The sequence below is a fragment of the Pelobates fuscus genome, chromosome 2 (assembly GCF_036172605.1).
Source record: "Pelobates fuscus isolate aPelFus1 chromosome 2, aPelFus1.pri, whole genome shotgun sequence".
NCBI classification, from domain to species: domain Eukaryota; kingdom Metazoa; phylum Chordata; class Amphibia; order Anura; family Pelobatidae; genus Pelobates; species Pelobates fuscus.
Window position 1 is genome coordinate 1,259,180 of NC_086318.1, and position 14,850 is coordinate 1,274,029.

Consider the following 14,850-nt stretch of genomic DNA (forward strand, 5'->3'; position numbering starts at 1 on the left):
AGTAAGTGATCTTTATATAGGAGTTATATGAGAATAGTAAGTGATCTTTATACAGGAGTTATATGAGAATAGTAAGTGATCTTTATACAGGAGTTATATGGGAATAGTATGTGATCTTTATACAGGAGTTATATGGGAATAGTAAGTGATCTTTATATAGGAGTTATATGGGAATAGTAAGTGATCTTTATACATGAGTTATATGGGAATAGTAAGTGATCTTTATACAGGAGTTATATGGGAATAGTAAGTGATCTTTATACAGGAGTTATATGGGAATAGTAAGTGATCTTTATACAGGAGTTATATGGGAATAGTAAGTGATCTTTATACAGGAGTTATATGGGAATAGTAAGTGATCTTTATACAGGAGTTATATGGGAATAGTAAGTGATCTTTATACAGGAGTTATATGGGAATAGTAAGTAATCTTTATATAGGAGTTATATGGGAATAGTAAGTGATCTTTATACGGGAGTTATATGAGAATAGTAAGTGATCTTTATACAGGAGTTATATGAGAATAGTAAGTGATCTTTATACAGGAGTTATATGGGAATAGTAAGTGATCTTTATGCAGGAGTTATATGGGAATAGTAAGTGATCTTTATACAGGAGTTATATGGGAATAGTAAGTGATCTTTGTATATGAGTTATATGGGAATAGTAAGGGATCTTTATACAGGAGTTATATGGGAATAGTAAGTGATCTTTATACAGGAGTTATATGGGAATAGTAAGTGATCTTTATACAGGAGTTATATGGGAATAGTAAGTGATCTTTATACAGGAGTTATATGGGAATAGTAAGTGATCTTTATACAGGAGTTATATGGGAATAGTAAGTGATCTTTATACAGGAGTTATATGGGAATAGTAAGTGATCTTTATACAGGAGTTATATGGGAATAGTAAGTGATCTTTATACAGGAGTTATATGGGAATAGTAAGTGATCTTTATACAGGAGTTATATGGGAATAGTAAGTGATCTTTATACAGGAGTTACATGGGAATAGTAAGTGATCTTTATACAGGAGTTATATGGGAATAGTAAGTGATCTTTATACAGGAGTTATATGGGAATAGTAAGTGATCTTTATACAGGAGTTATATGAGAATAGTAAGTGATCTTTATATAGGAGTTATATGAGAAGAGTAAGTGATCTTTATATAGGAGTTATATGAGAAGAGTAAGTGATCTTTATATAGGAATTATGTTGGAATAGTAAGTGATCTTTATACAGGAGTTATATGAGAATAGTAAGTGATCTTTATATAGGAGTTATATGGGAATAGTAAGTGATCTTTATACAGGAGTTATATGGGAATAGTAAGTGATCTTTATACAGGAGTTATATGGGAATAGTAAGTGATCTTTATACAGGAGTTATATGGGAATAGTAAGTGATCTTTATATAGGAGTTATATGAGAATAGTAAGTGATCTTTATATAGGAGTTATATGAGAAGAGTAAGTGATCTTTATATAGGAGTTATATGGGAATAGTAAGTGATCTTTATACAGGAGTTATATGGGAATAGTAAGTGATCTTTATACAGGAGTTATATGGGAATAGTAAGTGATCTTTATACAGGAGTTATATGGGAATAGTAAGTGATCTTTATACAGGAGTTATATGGGAATAGTAAGTGATCTTTATATAGGAGTTATATGGGAATAGTAAGTGATCTTTATACAGGAGTTATATGGGAATAGTAAGTGATCTTTATATAGGAGTTATATGAGAATAGTAAGTGATCTTTATATAGGAGTTATATGAGAAGAGTAAGTGATCTTTATATAGGAGTTATATGGGAATAGTAAGTGATCTTTATACAGGAGTTATATGGGAATAGTAAGTGATCTTTATACAGGAGTTATATGGGAATAGTAAGTGATCTTTATACAGGAGTTATATGGGAATAGTAGGTGATCTTTATATAGGAGTTATATGGGAATAGTAAGTGATCTTTATACAGGAGTTATATGGGAATAGTAAGTGATCTTTATATAGGAGTTATATGGGAATAGTAAGTGATCTTTATACAGGAGTTATATGGGAATAGTAAGTGATCTTTATACAGGAGTTATATGGGAATAGTATGTGATCTTTATACAGGAGTTATATGGGAATAGTAAGTGATCTTTATATAGGAGTTATATGGGAATAGTAAGTGATCTTTATACATGAGTTATATGGGAATAGTAAGTGATCTTTATACAGGAGTTATATGGGAATAGTAAGTGATCTTTATACAGGAGTTATATAGGAATAGTAAGTGATCTTTATACAGGAGTTATATGGGAATAGTAAGTGATCTTTATACAGGAGTTATATGGGAATAGTAAGTGATCTTTATACAGGAGTTATATGGGAATAGTAAGTGATCTTTATACAGGAGTTATATGGGAATAGTAAGTAATCTTTATATAGGAGTTATATGGGAATAGTAAGTGATCTTTATACGGGAGTTATATGAGAATAGTAAGTGATCTTTATACAGGAGTTATATGAGAATAGTAAGTGATCTTTATACAGGAGTTATATGGGAATAGTAAGTGATCTTTATGCAGGAGTTATATGGGAATAGTAAGTGATCTTTATACAGGAGTTATATGGGAATAGTAAGTGATCTTTGTATATGAGTTATATGGGAATAGTAAGGGATCTTTATACAGGAGTTATATGGGAATAGTAAGTGATCTTTATACAGGAGTTATATGGGAATAGTAAGTGATCTTTATACAGGAGTTATATGGGAATAGTAAGTGATCTTTATACAGGAGTTATATGGGAATAGTAAGTGATCTTTATACAGGAGTTATATGGGAATAGTAAGTGATCTTTATACAGGAGTTATATGGGAATAGTAAGTGATCTTTATACAGGAGTTATATGGGAATAGTAAGTGATCTTTATACAGGAGTTATATGGGAATAGTAAGTGATCTTTATACAGGAGTTATATGGGAATAGTAAGTGATCTTTATACAGGAGTTACATGGGAATAGTAAGTGATCTTTATACAGGAGTTATATGGGAATAGTAAGTGATCTTTATACAGGAGTTATATGGGAATAGTAAGTGATCTTTATACAGGAGTTATATGAGAATAGTAAGTGATCTTTATATAGGAGTTATATGAGAAGAGTAAGTGATCTTTATATAGGAGTTATATGAGAAGAGTAAGTGATCTTTATATAGGAATTATGTTGGAATAGTAAGTGATCTTTATACAGGAGTTATATGAGAATAGTAAGTGATCTTTATATAGGAGTTATATGGGAATAGTAAGTGATCTTTATACAGGAGTTATATGGGAATAGTAAGTGATCTTTATACAGGAGTTATATGGGAATAGTAAGTGATCTTTATACAGGAGTTATATGGGAATAGTAAGTGATCTTTATATAGGAGTTATATGAGAATAGTAAGTGATCTTTATATAGGAGTTATATGAGAAGAGTAAGTGATCTTTATATAGGAGTTATATGGGAATAGTAAGTGATCTTTATACAGGAGTTATATGGGAATAGTAAGTGATCTTTATACAGGAGTTATATGGGAATAGTAAGTGATCTTTATACAGGAGTTATATGGGAATAGTAAGTGATCTTTATACAGGAGTTATATGGGAATAGTAAGTGATCTTTATATAGGAGTTATATGGGAATAGTAAGTGATCTTTATACAGGAGTTATATGGGAATAGTAAGTGATCTTTATATAGGAGTTATATGAGAATAGTAAGTGATCTTTATATAGGAGTTATATGAGGAGAGTAAGTGATCTTTATATAGGAGTTATATGGGAATAGTAAGTGATCTTTATACAGGAGTTATATGGGAATAGTAAGTGATCTTTATACAGGAGTTATATGGGAATAGTAAGTGATCTTTATACAGGAGTTATATGGGAATAGTAGGTGATCTTTATATAGGAGTTATATGGGAATAGTAAGTGATCTTTATACAGGAGTTATATGGGAATAGTAAGTGATCTTTATACAGGAGTTATATGAAAATAGTAAGTGATCTTTATACAGGAGTTATATGAGAATAGTAAGTGATCTTTATACAGGAGTTATATGAGAATAGTAAGTGATCTTTATATAGGAGTTATATGAGAAGAGTAAGTGATCTTTATACAGGAGTTATATGGGAATAGTAAGTGATCTTTATACAGGAGTTATATGGGAATAGTAAGTGATCTTTATACAGGAGTTATATGGGAATAGTAAGTGATCTTTATACAGGAGTTATATGGGAATAGTAAGTGATCTTTATACAGGAGTTATATGGGAATAGTAAGTGATCTTTATACAGGAGTTATATGAGAATAGTAAGTGATCTTTATATAGGAGTTATATGAGAATAGTAAGTGATCTTTATATAGGAGTTATATGGGAATAGTAAGTGATCTTTATACAGGAGTTATATGGGAATAGTAAGTGATCTTTATACAGGAGTTATATGGGAATAGTAAGTGATCTTTATATAGGAGTTATATGAGAATAGTAAGTGATCTTTATATAGGAGTTATATGGGAATAGTAAGTGATCTTTATACAGGAGTTATATGGGAATAGTAAGTGATCTTTATACAGGAGTTATATGGGAATAGTAAGTGATCTTTATATAGGAGTTATATGAGAATAGTAAGTGATCTTTATATAGGAGTTATATGGGAATAGTAAGTGATCTTTATACAGGAGTTATATGAGAATAGTAAGTGATCTTTATATAGGAGTTATATGAGAATAGTAAGTGATCTTTATATAGGAGTTATATGGGAATAGTAAGTGATCTTTATACAGGAGTTATATGGGAATAGTAAGTGATCTTTATACAGGAGTTATATGGGAATAGTAAGTGATCTTTATACAGGAGTTATATGGGAATAGTAAGTGATCTTTATATAGGAGTTATATGAGAATAGTAAGTGATCTTTATATAGGAGTTATATGAGAAGAGTAAGTGATCTTTATATAGGAGTTATATGGGAATAGTAAGTGATCTTTATACAGGAGTTATATGGGAATAGTAAGTGATCTTTATACAGGAGTTATATGGGAATAGTAAGTGATCTTTATACAGGAGTTATATGGGAATAGTAGGTGATCTTTATATAGGAGTTATATGGGAATAGTAAGTGATCTTTATACAGGAGTTGTATGGGAATAGTAAGTGATCTTTATACAGGAGTTATATGGGAATAGTAAGTGATCTTTATATAGGAGTTATATGGGAATAGTAAGTGATCTTTATACAGGAGTTATATGGGAATAGTAAGTGATCTTTATATAGGAGTTATATGGGAATAGTAAGTGATCTTTATACAGGAGTTATATGGGAATAGTAAGTGATCTTTATACAGGAGTTATATGGGAATAGTAAGTGATCTTTATATAGGAGTTATATGGGAATAGTAAGTGATCTTTATACAGGAGTTATATGGGAATAGTAAGTGATCTTTATACAGGAGTTATATGGGAATAGTAAGTGATCTTTATACAGGAGTTATATGGGAATAGTAAGTGATCTTTATACAGGAGTTATATGGGAATAGTAAGTGATCTTTATACAGGAGTTATATGGGAATAGTAAGTGATCTTTATATAGGAGTTATATGGGAATAGTAAGTGATCTTTATACAGGAGTTATATGGGAATAGTAAGTGATCTTTATACAGGAGTTATATGGGAATAGTAAGTGATCTTTATACAGGAGTTATATGGGAATAGTAAGTGATCTTTATATAGGAGTTATATGGGAATAGTAAGTGATCTTTATATGGGAGTTATATGAGAATAGTAAGTGATCTTTATATAGGAGTTATATGAGAATAGTAAGTGATCTTTATATAGGAGTTATATGGGAATAGTAAGTGATCTTTATACAGGAGTTATATGGGAATAGTAAGTGATCTTTATACGGGAGTTATATGGGAATAGTAAGTGATCTTTATACAGGAGTTATATGGGAATAGTAAGTGATCTTTATACAGGAGTTATATGGGAATAGTAAGTGATCTTTATACAGGAGTTATATGGGAATAGTAAGTGATCTTTATATAGGAGTTATATGAGAATAGTAAGTGATCTTTATACAGGAGTTATATGGGAATAGTAAGTGATCTTTATACAGGAGTTATATGAGAATAGTAAGTTATCTTTATACAGGAGTTATATGGGAATAGTAAGTGATCTTTATACAGGAGTTATATGGGAATAGTAAGTGATCTTTATACAGGAGTTATATGAGAATAGTAAGTGATCTTTATACAGGAGTTATATGAGAATAGTAAGTGATCTTTATACAGGAGTTATATGGGAATAGTAAGTGATCTTTATACAGGAGTTATATGGGAATAGTAAGTGATCTTTATACAGGAGTTATATGGGAATAGTAAGTGATCTTTATACAGGAGTTATATGGGAATAGTAAGTGATCTTCATACAGGAGTTATATGGGAATAGTAAGTGATCTTTATACAGGAGTTATATGGGAATAGTAAGTGATCTTTATACAGGAGTTATATGGGAATAGTAAGTGATCTTTATACAGGAGTTATATGGGAATAGTAAGTGATCTTTATATAGGAGTTATATGGGAATAGTAAGTGATCTTTATACAGGAGTTATATGGGAATAGTAAGTGATCTTTATACAGGAGTTATATGGGAATAGTAAGTGATCTTTATACAGGAGTTATATGGGAATAGTAAGTGATCTTTATATAGGAGTTATATGGGAATAGTAAGTGATCTTTATATAGGAATTATGTTGGAATAGTAAGTTATCTTTATACAGGAGTTATGTGGGAATAGTAAGTGATCTTTATACAGGAGTTATATGGGAATAGTAAGTGATCTTTATATAGGAGTTATATGGGAATAGTAAGTGATCTTTATATAGGAATTATGTTGGAATAGTAAGTTATCTTTATACAGGAGTTATGTGGGAATAGTAAGTGATCTTTATACAGGAGTTATATGGGAATAGTAAGTGATCTTTATACAGGAGTTATATGGGAATAGTAAGTGATCTTTATACAGGAGTTATATGGGAATAGTAAGTGATCTTTATACAGGAGTTATATGGGAATAGTAAGTGATCTTTATATAGGAGTTATATGGGAATAGTAAGTGATCTTTATACAGGAGTTATATGGGAATAGTAAGTGATCTTTATACAGGAGTTATATGGGAATAGTAAGTGATCTTTATACAGGAGTTATATGGGAATAGTAAGTGATCTTTATATAGGAGTTATATGGGAATAGTAAGTGATCTTTATATAGGAATTATGTTGGAATAGTAAGTTATCTTTATACAGGAGTTATGTGGGAATAGTAAGTGATCTTTATACAGGAGTTATATGGGAATAGTAAGTGATCTTTATATAGGAGTTATATGGGAATAGTAAGTGATCTTTATATAGGAGTTATATGGGAATAGTAAGTGATCTTTATACAGGAGTTATATGGGAATAGTAAGTGATCTTTATACAGGAGTTATATGGGAATAGTAAGTGATCTTTATACAGGAGTTATATGGGAATAGTAAGTGATCTTTATATAGGAGTTATATGAGAATAGTAAGTGATCTTTATACAGGAGTTATATGGGAATAGTAAGTGATCTTTATACAGGAGTTATATGGGAATAGTAAGTGATCTTTATACAGGAGTTATATGGGAATAGTAAGTGATCTTTATATAGGAGTTATATGGGAATAGTAAGTGATCTTTATACAGGAGTTATATGGGAATAGTAAGTGATCTTTATACAGGAGTTATATGGGAATAGTAAGTGATCTTTATACAGGAGTTATATGGGAATTGTAAGTGATCTTTATATAGGAGTTATATGGGAATAGTAAGTGATCTTTATATGGGAGTTATATGAGAATAGTAAGTGATCTTTATATAGGAGTTATATGAGAATAGTAAGTGATCTTTATATAGGAGTTATATGGGAATAGTAAGTGATCTTTATACAGGAGTTATATGGGAATAGTAAGTGATCTTTATACGGGAGTTATATGGGAATAGTAAGTGATCTTTATACAGGAGTTATATCGGAATAGTAAGTGATCTTTATACAGGAGTTATATGGGAATAGTAAGTGATCTTTATACAGGAGTTATATGGGAATAGTAAGTGATCTTTATATAGGAGTTATATGAGAATAGTAAGTGATCTTTATACAGGAGTTATATGGGAATAGTAAGTGATCTTTATACAGGAGTTATATGAGAATAGTAAGTTATCTTTATACAGGAGTTATATGGGAATAGTAAGTGATCTTTATACAGGAGTTATATGGGAATAGTAAGTGATCTTTATACAGGAGTTATATGAGAATAGTAAGTGATCTTTATACAGGAGTTATATGAGAATAGTAAGTGATCTTTATACAGGAGTTATATGGGAATAGTAAGTGATCTTTATACAGGAGTTATATGGGAATAGTAAGTGATCTTTATACAGGAGTTATATGGGAATAGTAAGTGATCTTTATACAGGAGTTATATGGGAATAGTAAGTGATCTTCATACAGGAGTTATATGGGAATAGTAAGTGATCTTTATACAGGAGTTATATGGGAATAGTAAGTGATCTTTATACAGGAGTTATATGGGAATAGTAAGTGATCTTTATACAGGAGTTATATGGGAATAGTAAGTGATCTTTATATAGGAGTTATATGGGAATAGTAAGTGATCTTTATACAGGAGTTATATGGGAATAGTAAGTGATCTTTATACAGGAGTTATATGGGAATAGTAAGTGATCTTTATACAGGAGTTATATGGGAATAGTAAGTGATCTTTATATAGGAGTTATATGGGAATAGTAAGTGATCTTTATATAGGAATTATGTTGGAATAGTAAGTTATCTTTATACAGGAGTTATGTGGGAATAGTAAGTGATCTTTATACAGGAGTTATATGGGAATAGTAAGTGATCTTTATATAGGAGTTATATGGGAATAGTAAGTGATCTTTATATAGGAATTATGTTGGAATAGTAAGTTATCTTTATACAGGAGTTATGTGGGAATAGTAAGTGATCTTTATACAGGAGTTATATGGGAATAGTAAGTGATCTTTATACAGGAGTTATATGGGAATAGTAAGTGATCTTTATATAGGAGTTATATGGGAATAGTAAGTGATCTTTATACAGGAGTTATATGGGAATAGTAAGTGATCTTTATACAGGAGTTATATGGGAATAGTAAGTGATCTTTATATAGGAGTTATATGGGAATAGTAAGTGATCTTTATACAGGAGTTATATGGGAATAGTAAGTGATCTTTATACAGGAGTTATATGGGAATAGTAAGTGATCTTTATACAGGAGTTATATGGGAATAGTAAGTGATCTTTATATAGGAGTTATATGAGAATAGTAAGTGATCTTTATACAGGAGTTATATGGGAATAGTAAGTGATCTTTATACAGGAGTTATATGGGAATAGTAAGTGATCTTTATACAGGAGTTATATGGGAATAGTAAGTGATCTTTATATAGGAGTTATATGGGAATAGTAAGTGATCTTTATACAGGAGTTATATGGGAATAGTAAGTGATCTTTATACAGGAGTTATATGGGAATAGTAAGTGATCTTTATACAGGAGTTATATGGGAATAGTAAGTGATCTTTATATAGGAGTTATATGGGAATAGTAAGTGATCTTTATATGGGAGTTATATGAGAATAGTAAGTGATCTTTATATAGGAGTTATATGAGAATAGTAAGTGATCTTTATATAGGAGTTATATGGGAATAGTAAGTGATCTTTATACAGGAGTTATATGGGAATAGTAAGTGATCTTTATACGGGAGTTATATGGGAATAGTAAGTGATCTTTATACAGGAGTTATATGGGAATAGTAAGTGATCTTTATACAGGAGTTATATGGGAATAGTAAGTGATCTTTATACAGGAGTTATATGGGAATAGTAAGTGATCTTTATATAGGAGTTATATGAGAATAGTAAGTGATCTTTATACAGGAGTTATATGGGAATAGTAAGTGATCTTTATACAGGAGTTATATGAGAATAGTAAGTTATCTTTATACAGGAGTTATATGGGAATAGTAAGTGATCTTTATACAGGAGTTATATGGGAATAGTAAGTGATCTTTATACAGGAGTTATATGAGAATAGTAAGTGATCTTTATACAGGAGTTATATGAGAATAGTAAGTGATCTTTATACAGGAGTTATATGGGAATAGTAAGTGATCTTTATACAGGAGTTATATGGGAATAGTAAGTGATCTTTATACAGGAGTTATATGGGAATAGTAAGTGATCTTTATACAGGAGTTATATGGGAATAGTAAGTGATCTTCATACAGGAGTTATATGGGAATAGTAAGTGATCTTTATACAGGAGTTATATGGGAATAGTAAGTGATCTTTATACAGGAGTTATATGGGAATAGTAAGTGATCTTTATACAGGAGTTATATGGGAATAGTAAGTGATCTTTATATAGGAGTTATATGGGAATAGTAAGTGATCTTTATACAGGAGTTATATGGGAATAGTAAGTGATCTTTATACAGGAGTTATATGGGAATAGTAAGTGATCTTTATACAGGAGTTATATGGGAATAGTAAGTGATCTTTATATAGGAGTTATATGGGAATAGTAAGTGATCTTTATATAGGAATTATGTTGGAATAGTAAGTTATCTTTATACAGGAGTTATGTGGGAATAGTAAGTGATCTTTATACAGGAGTTATATGGGAATAGTAAGTGATCTTTATATAGGAGTTATATGGGAATAGTAAGTGATCTTTATATAGGAATTATGTTGGAATAGTAAGTTATCTTTATACAGGAGTTATGTGGGAATAGTAAGTGATCTTTATACAGGAGTTATATGGGAATAGTAAGTGATCTTTATACAGGAGTTATATGGGAATAGTAAGTGATCTTTATACAGGAGTTATATGGGAATAGTAAGTGATCTTTATACAGGAGTTATATGGGAATAGTAAGTGATCTTTATATAGGAGTTATATGGGAATAGTAAGTGATCTTTATACAGGAGTTATATGGGAATAGTAAGTGATCTTTATACAGGAGTTATATGGGAATAGTAAGTGATCTTTATACAGGAGTTATATGGGAATAGTAAGTGATCTTTATATAGGAGTTATATGGGAATAGTAAGTGATCTTTATATAGGAATTATGTTGGAATAGTAAGTTATCTTTATACAGGAGTTATGTGGGAATAGTAAGTGATCTTTATACAGGAGTTATATGGGAATAGTAAGTGATCTTTATATAGGAGTTATATGGGAATAGTAAGTGATCTTTATATAGGAGTTATATGGGAATAGTAAGTGATCTTTATACAGGAGTTATATGGGAATAGTAAGTGATCTTTATACAGGAGTTATATGGGAATAGTAAGTGATCTTTATACAGGAGTTATATGGGAATAGTAAGTGATCTTTATATAGGAGTTATATGAGAATAGTAAGTGATCTTTATACAGGAGTTATATGGGAATAGTAAGTGATCTTTTTACAGGAGTTATATGGGAATAGTAAGTGATCTTTATACAGGAGTTATATGGGAATAGTAAGTGATCTTTATATAGGAGTTATATGGGAATAGTAAGTGATCTTTATACAGGAGTTATATGGGAATAGTAAGTGATCTTTATACAGGAGTTATATGGGAATAGTAAGTGATCTTTATACAGGAGTTATATGGGAATAGTAAGTGATCTTTATATAGGAGTTATATGGGAATAGTAAGTGATCTTTATATGGGAGTTATATGAGAATAGTAAGTGATCTTTATATAGGAGTTATATGAGAATAGTAAGTGATCTTTATATAGGAGTTATATGGGAATAGTAAGTGATCTTTATACGGGAGTTATATGGGAATAGTAAGTGATCTTTATACAGGAGTTATATGGGAATAGTAAGTGATCTTTATACAGGAGTTATATGGGAATAGTAAGTGATCTTTATACAGGAGTTATATGGGAATAGTAAGTGATCTTTATATAGGAGTTATATGAGAATAGTAAGTGATCTTTATACAGGAGTTATATGGGAATAGTAAGTGATCTTTATACAGGAGTTATATGAGAATAGTAAGTTATCTTTATACAGGAGTTATATGGGAATAGTAAGTGATCTTTATACAGGAGTTATATGGGAATAGTAAGTGATCTTTATACAGGAGTTATATGAGAATAGTAAGTGATCTTTATACAGGAGTTATATGAGAATAGTAAGTGATCTTTATACAGGAGTTATATGGGAATAGTAAGTGATCTTTATACAGGAGTTATATGGGAATAGTAAGTGATCTTTATACAGGAGTTATATGGGAATAGTAAGTGATCTTTATACAGGAGTTATATGGGAATAGTAAGTGATCTTCATACAGGAGTTATATGGGAATAGTAAGTGATCTTTATACAGGAGTTATATGGGAATAGTAAGTGATCTTTATACAGGAGTTATATGGGAATAGTAAGTGATCTTTATACAGGAGTTATATGGGAATAGTAAGTGATCTTTATATAGGAGTTATATGGGAATAGTAAGTGATCTTTATACAGGAGTTATATGGGAATAGTAAGTGATCTTTATACAGGAGTTATATGGGAATAGTAAGTGATCTTTATACAGGAGTTATATGGGAATAGTAAGTGATCTTTATATAGGAGTTATATGGGAATAGTAAGTGATCTTTATATAGGAATTATGTTGGAATAGTAAGTTATCTTTATACAGGAGTTATGTGGGAATAGTAAGTGATCTTTATACAGGAGTTATATGGGAATAGTAAGTGATCTTTATATAGGAGTTATATGGGAATAGTAAGTGATCTTTATATAGGAATTATGTTGGAATAGTAAGTTATCTTTATACAGGAGTTATGTGGGAATAGTAAGTGATCTTTATACAGGAGTTATATGGGAATAGTAAGTGATCTTTATACAGGAGTTATATGGGAATAGTAAGTGATCTTTATACAGGAGTTATATGGGAATAGTAAGTGATCTTTATACAGGAGTTATATGGGAATAGTAAGTGATCTTTATATAGGAGTTATATGGGAATAGTAAGTGATCTTTATACAGGAGTTATATGGGAATAGTAAGTGATCTTTATACAGGAGTTATATGGGAATAGTAAGTGATCTTTATACAGGAGTTATATGGGAATAGTAAGTGATCTTTATATAGGAGTTATATGGGAATAGTAAGTGATCTTTATATAGGAATTATGTTGGAATAGTAAGTTATCTTTATACAGGAGTTATGTGGGAATAGTAAGTGATCTTTATATAGGAGTTATATGGGAATAGTAAGTGATCTTTATATAGGAGTTATATATCCTGTAATGTAGGGTAATAACTGCTTGATCCAAGGATAAATCTGACTGCCATTCTGGGGTCAAGAAGGAATTTTTTTTCCTAGCTTATTGCAAAATTGTGCTTCAAACTGGGTTTTTTTGCCTTATTTTGGATCAACAGCAAAAAACCAAATGTGAGGAAGGCTGAACTTGATGGACTCAAGTCTCTTTTCAGCTATGTAACTATGTAACTATATGGGAAAAGTCAAATACATGATTTTTAAATGTGATTCATTTCTTAGGTTAACACAGAATCCGTACCCACCAGTACTTCTTTTACCCAGGCTTGCATTCAGCTTCACTCCATATTTAACCTTTTGGTCACCTTATGGATTAGTTCCATAAAAATAACTCCTCTCTTCATACTGTGTCCGTTTCCTGTTTCAACTCCGCTTCATCCTCATTCCCCATTTAGCTTTATCATGGCAGACTTTAGGAACAGAGGCATTGATGTTTTCAACGTGAGCTGGCAGACCTCGGGGGATACGCCTTGTGCCTGCTGCTTGGTCAACACCTGTAATGGCTCCCGTACCGTCACATTGTATGACACGTAAGAAACTAATGACATCCTCCAACCCTCCCTCTGTATAGTCAGAACAAAATTAACAAATCCTCCACCACCAATTCTTTTTCAGTTGTCTGGAAATGGCTAACCACAAATTCCTCACAGTAAATTCTGCCTCTGTGAGATAATCAAGGATAGAAGAGTCCCTGTCGATAATCTATAAAATAGATAAATTGATTTATCCTGGACAACTTGTCTCATATGTTTGAATGAAAGTGTGAGATACAGACCAGGTAGCCCTGGTTGGTGTTTGAATGTTTCAGATTTATGATGTGTAGTGGAGCTCCTGTGGTCCGACTGAGTACCTCTTCCAGGTCCACCTCCTAGCTGCTATCAGGGACCCAGGTGCTCCACCCAACCATGCTGCAGCTCACCTCTCAGGCATGTATTGTCCCCTCTGCCTACTTTACAAAGTAGACCTAGCTCCTACTTAATTTGTCCTGGGAATCAGGGACCAGTACAGCCAGACAACAGGTTCAAAAGCTGTGTTACTGGGCTCCCTGAACAAACCACAGAGGGTGCACATTTCCCGATGGAACTAACACAATACTTTATTTTCACTCAAGACTAGTACCTATGCACATTACATTAAACGTATGGTGACACACTCAATCCAATATATATAACCAAACCCACCTTGTTGGTAGAGAGCATCAGCAGATAAGGGGGGCACACAAAACATTTAACAAATAACAATAATACAAATCCTGCACCTATAATGGACACAGCGTGACTTAAACATAAGAGTCATCCAGGGACCTACAAAGTACACAAAGTTAGTCAGGTAACTCTTGCAGTCTCTCGAAAGAAGCTCAACCGCATGATGTTGGGGAGGAAAGCTAGCTGCCTTCTCCCCCTGTTTCTCT

General features: G+C 31.4%; 1 protein-coding gene across 3 annotated transcripts in view; it reads left to right on the forward strand.

Annotated features, from left to right (window-relative positions):
• Positions 1 to 14,850, forward strand: part of KHK (ketohexokinase) — a 153,716-nt gene that overhangs the window by 74,253 nt on the left and 64,613 nt on the right. The window contains exon 3 of one of the 3 annotated variants that reach the window (XM_063441832.1): positions 13,835 to 13,969. The exons of the other annotated variants lie outside the window; for them this stretch is intronic. Coding sequence (XP_063297902.1) covers positions 13,835 to 13,969 — 135 coding nt within the window. The remainder of the gene's footprint in view (positions 1 to 13,834; positions 13,970 to 14,850) is intronic. 3 annotated transcript variants of the gene reach the window in all.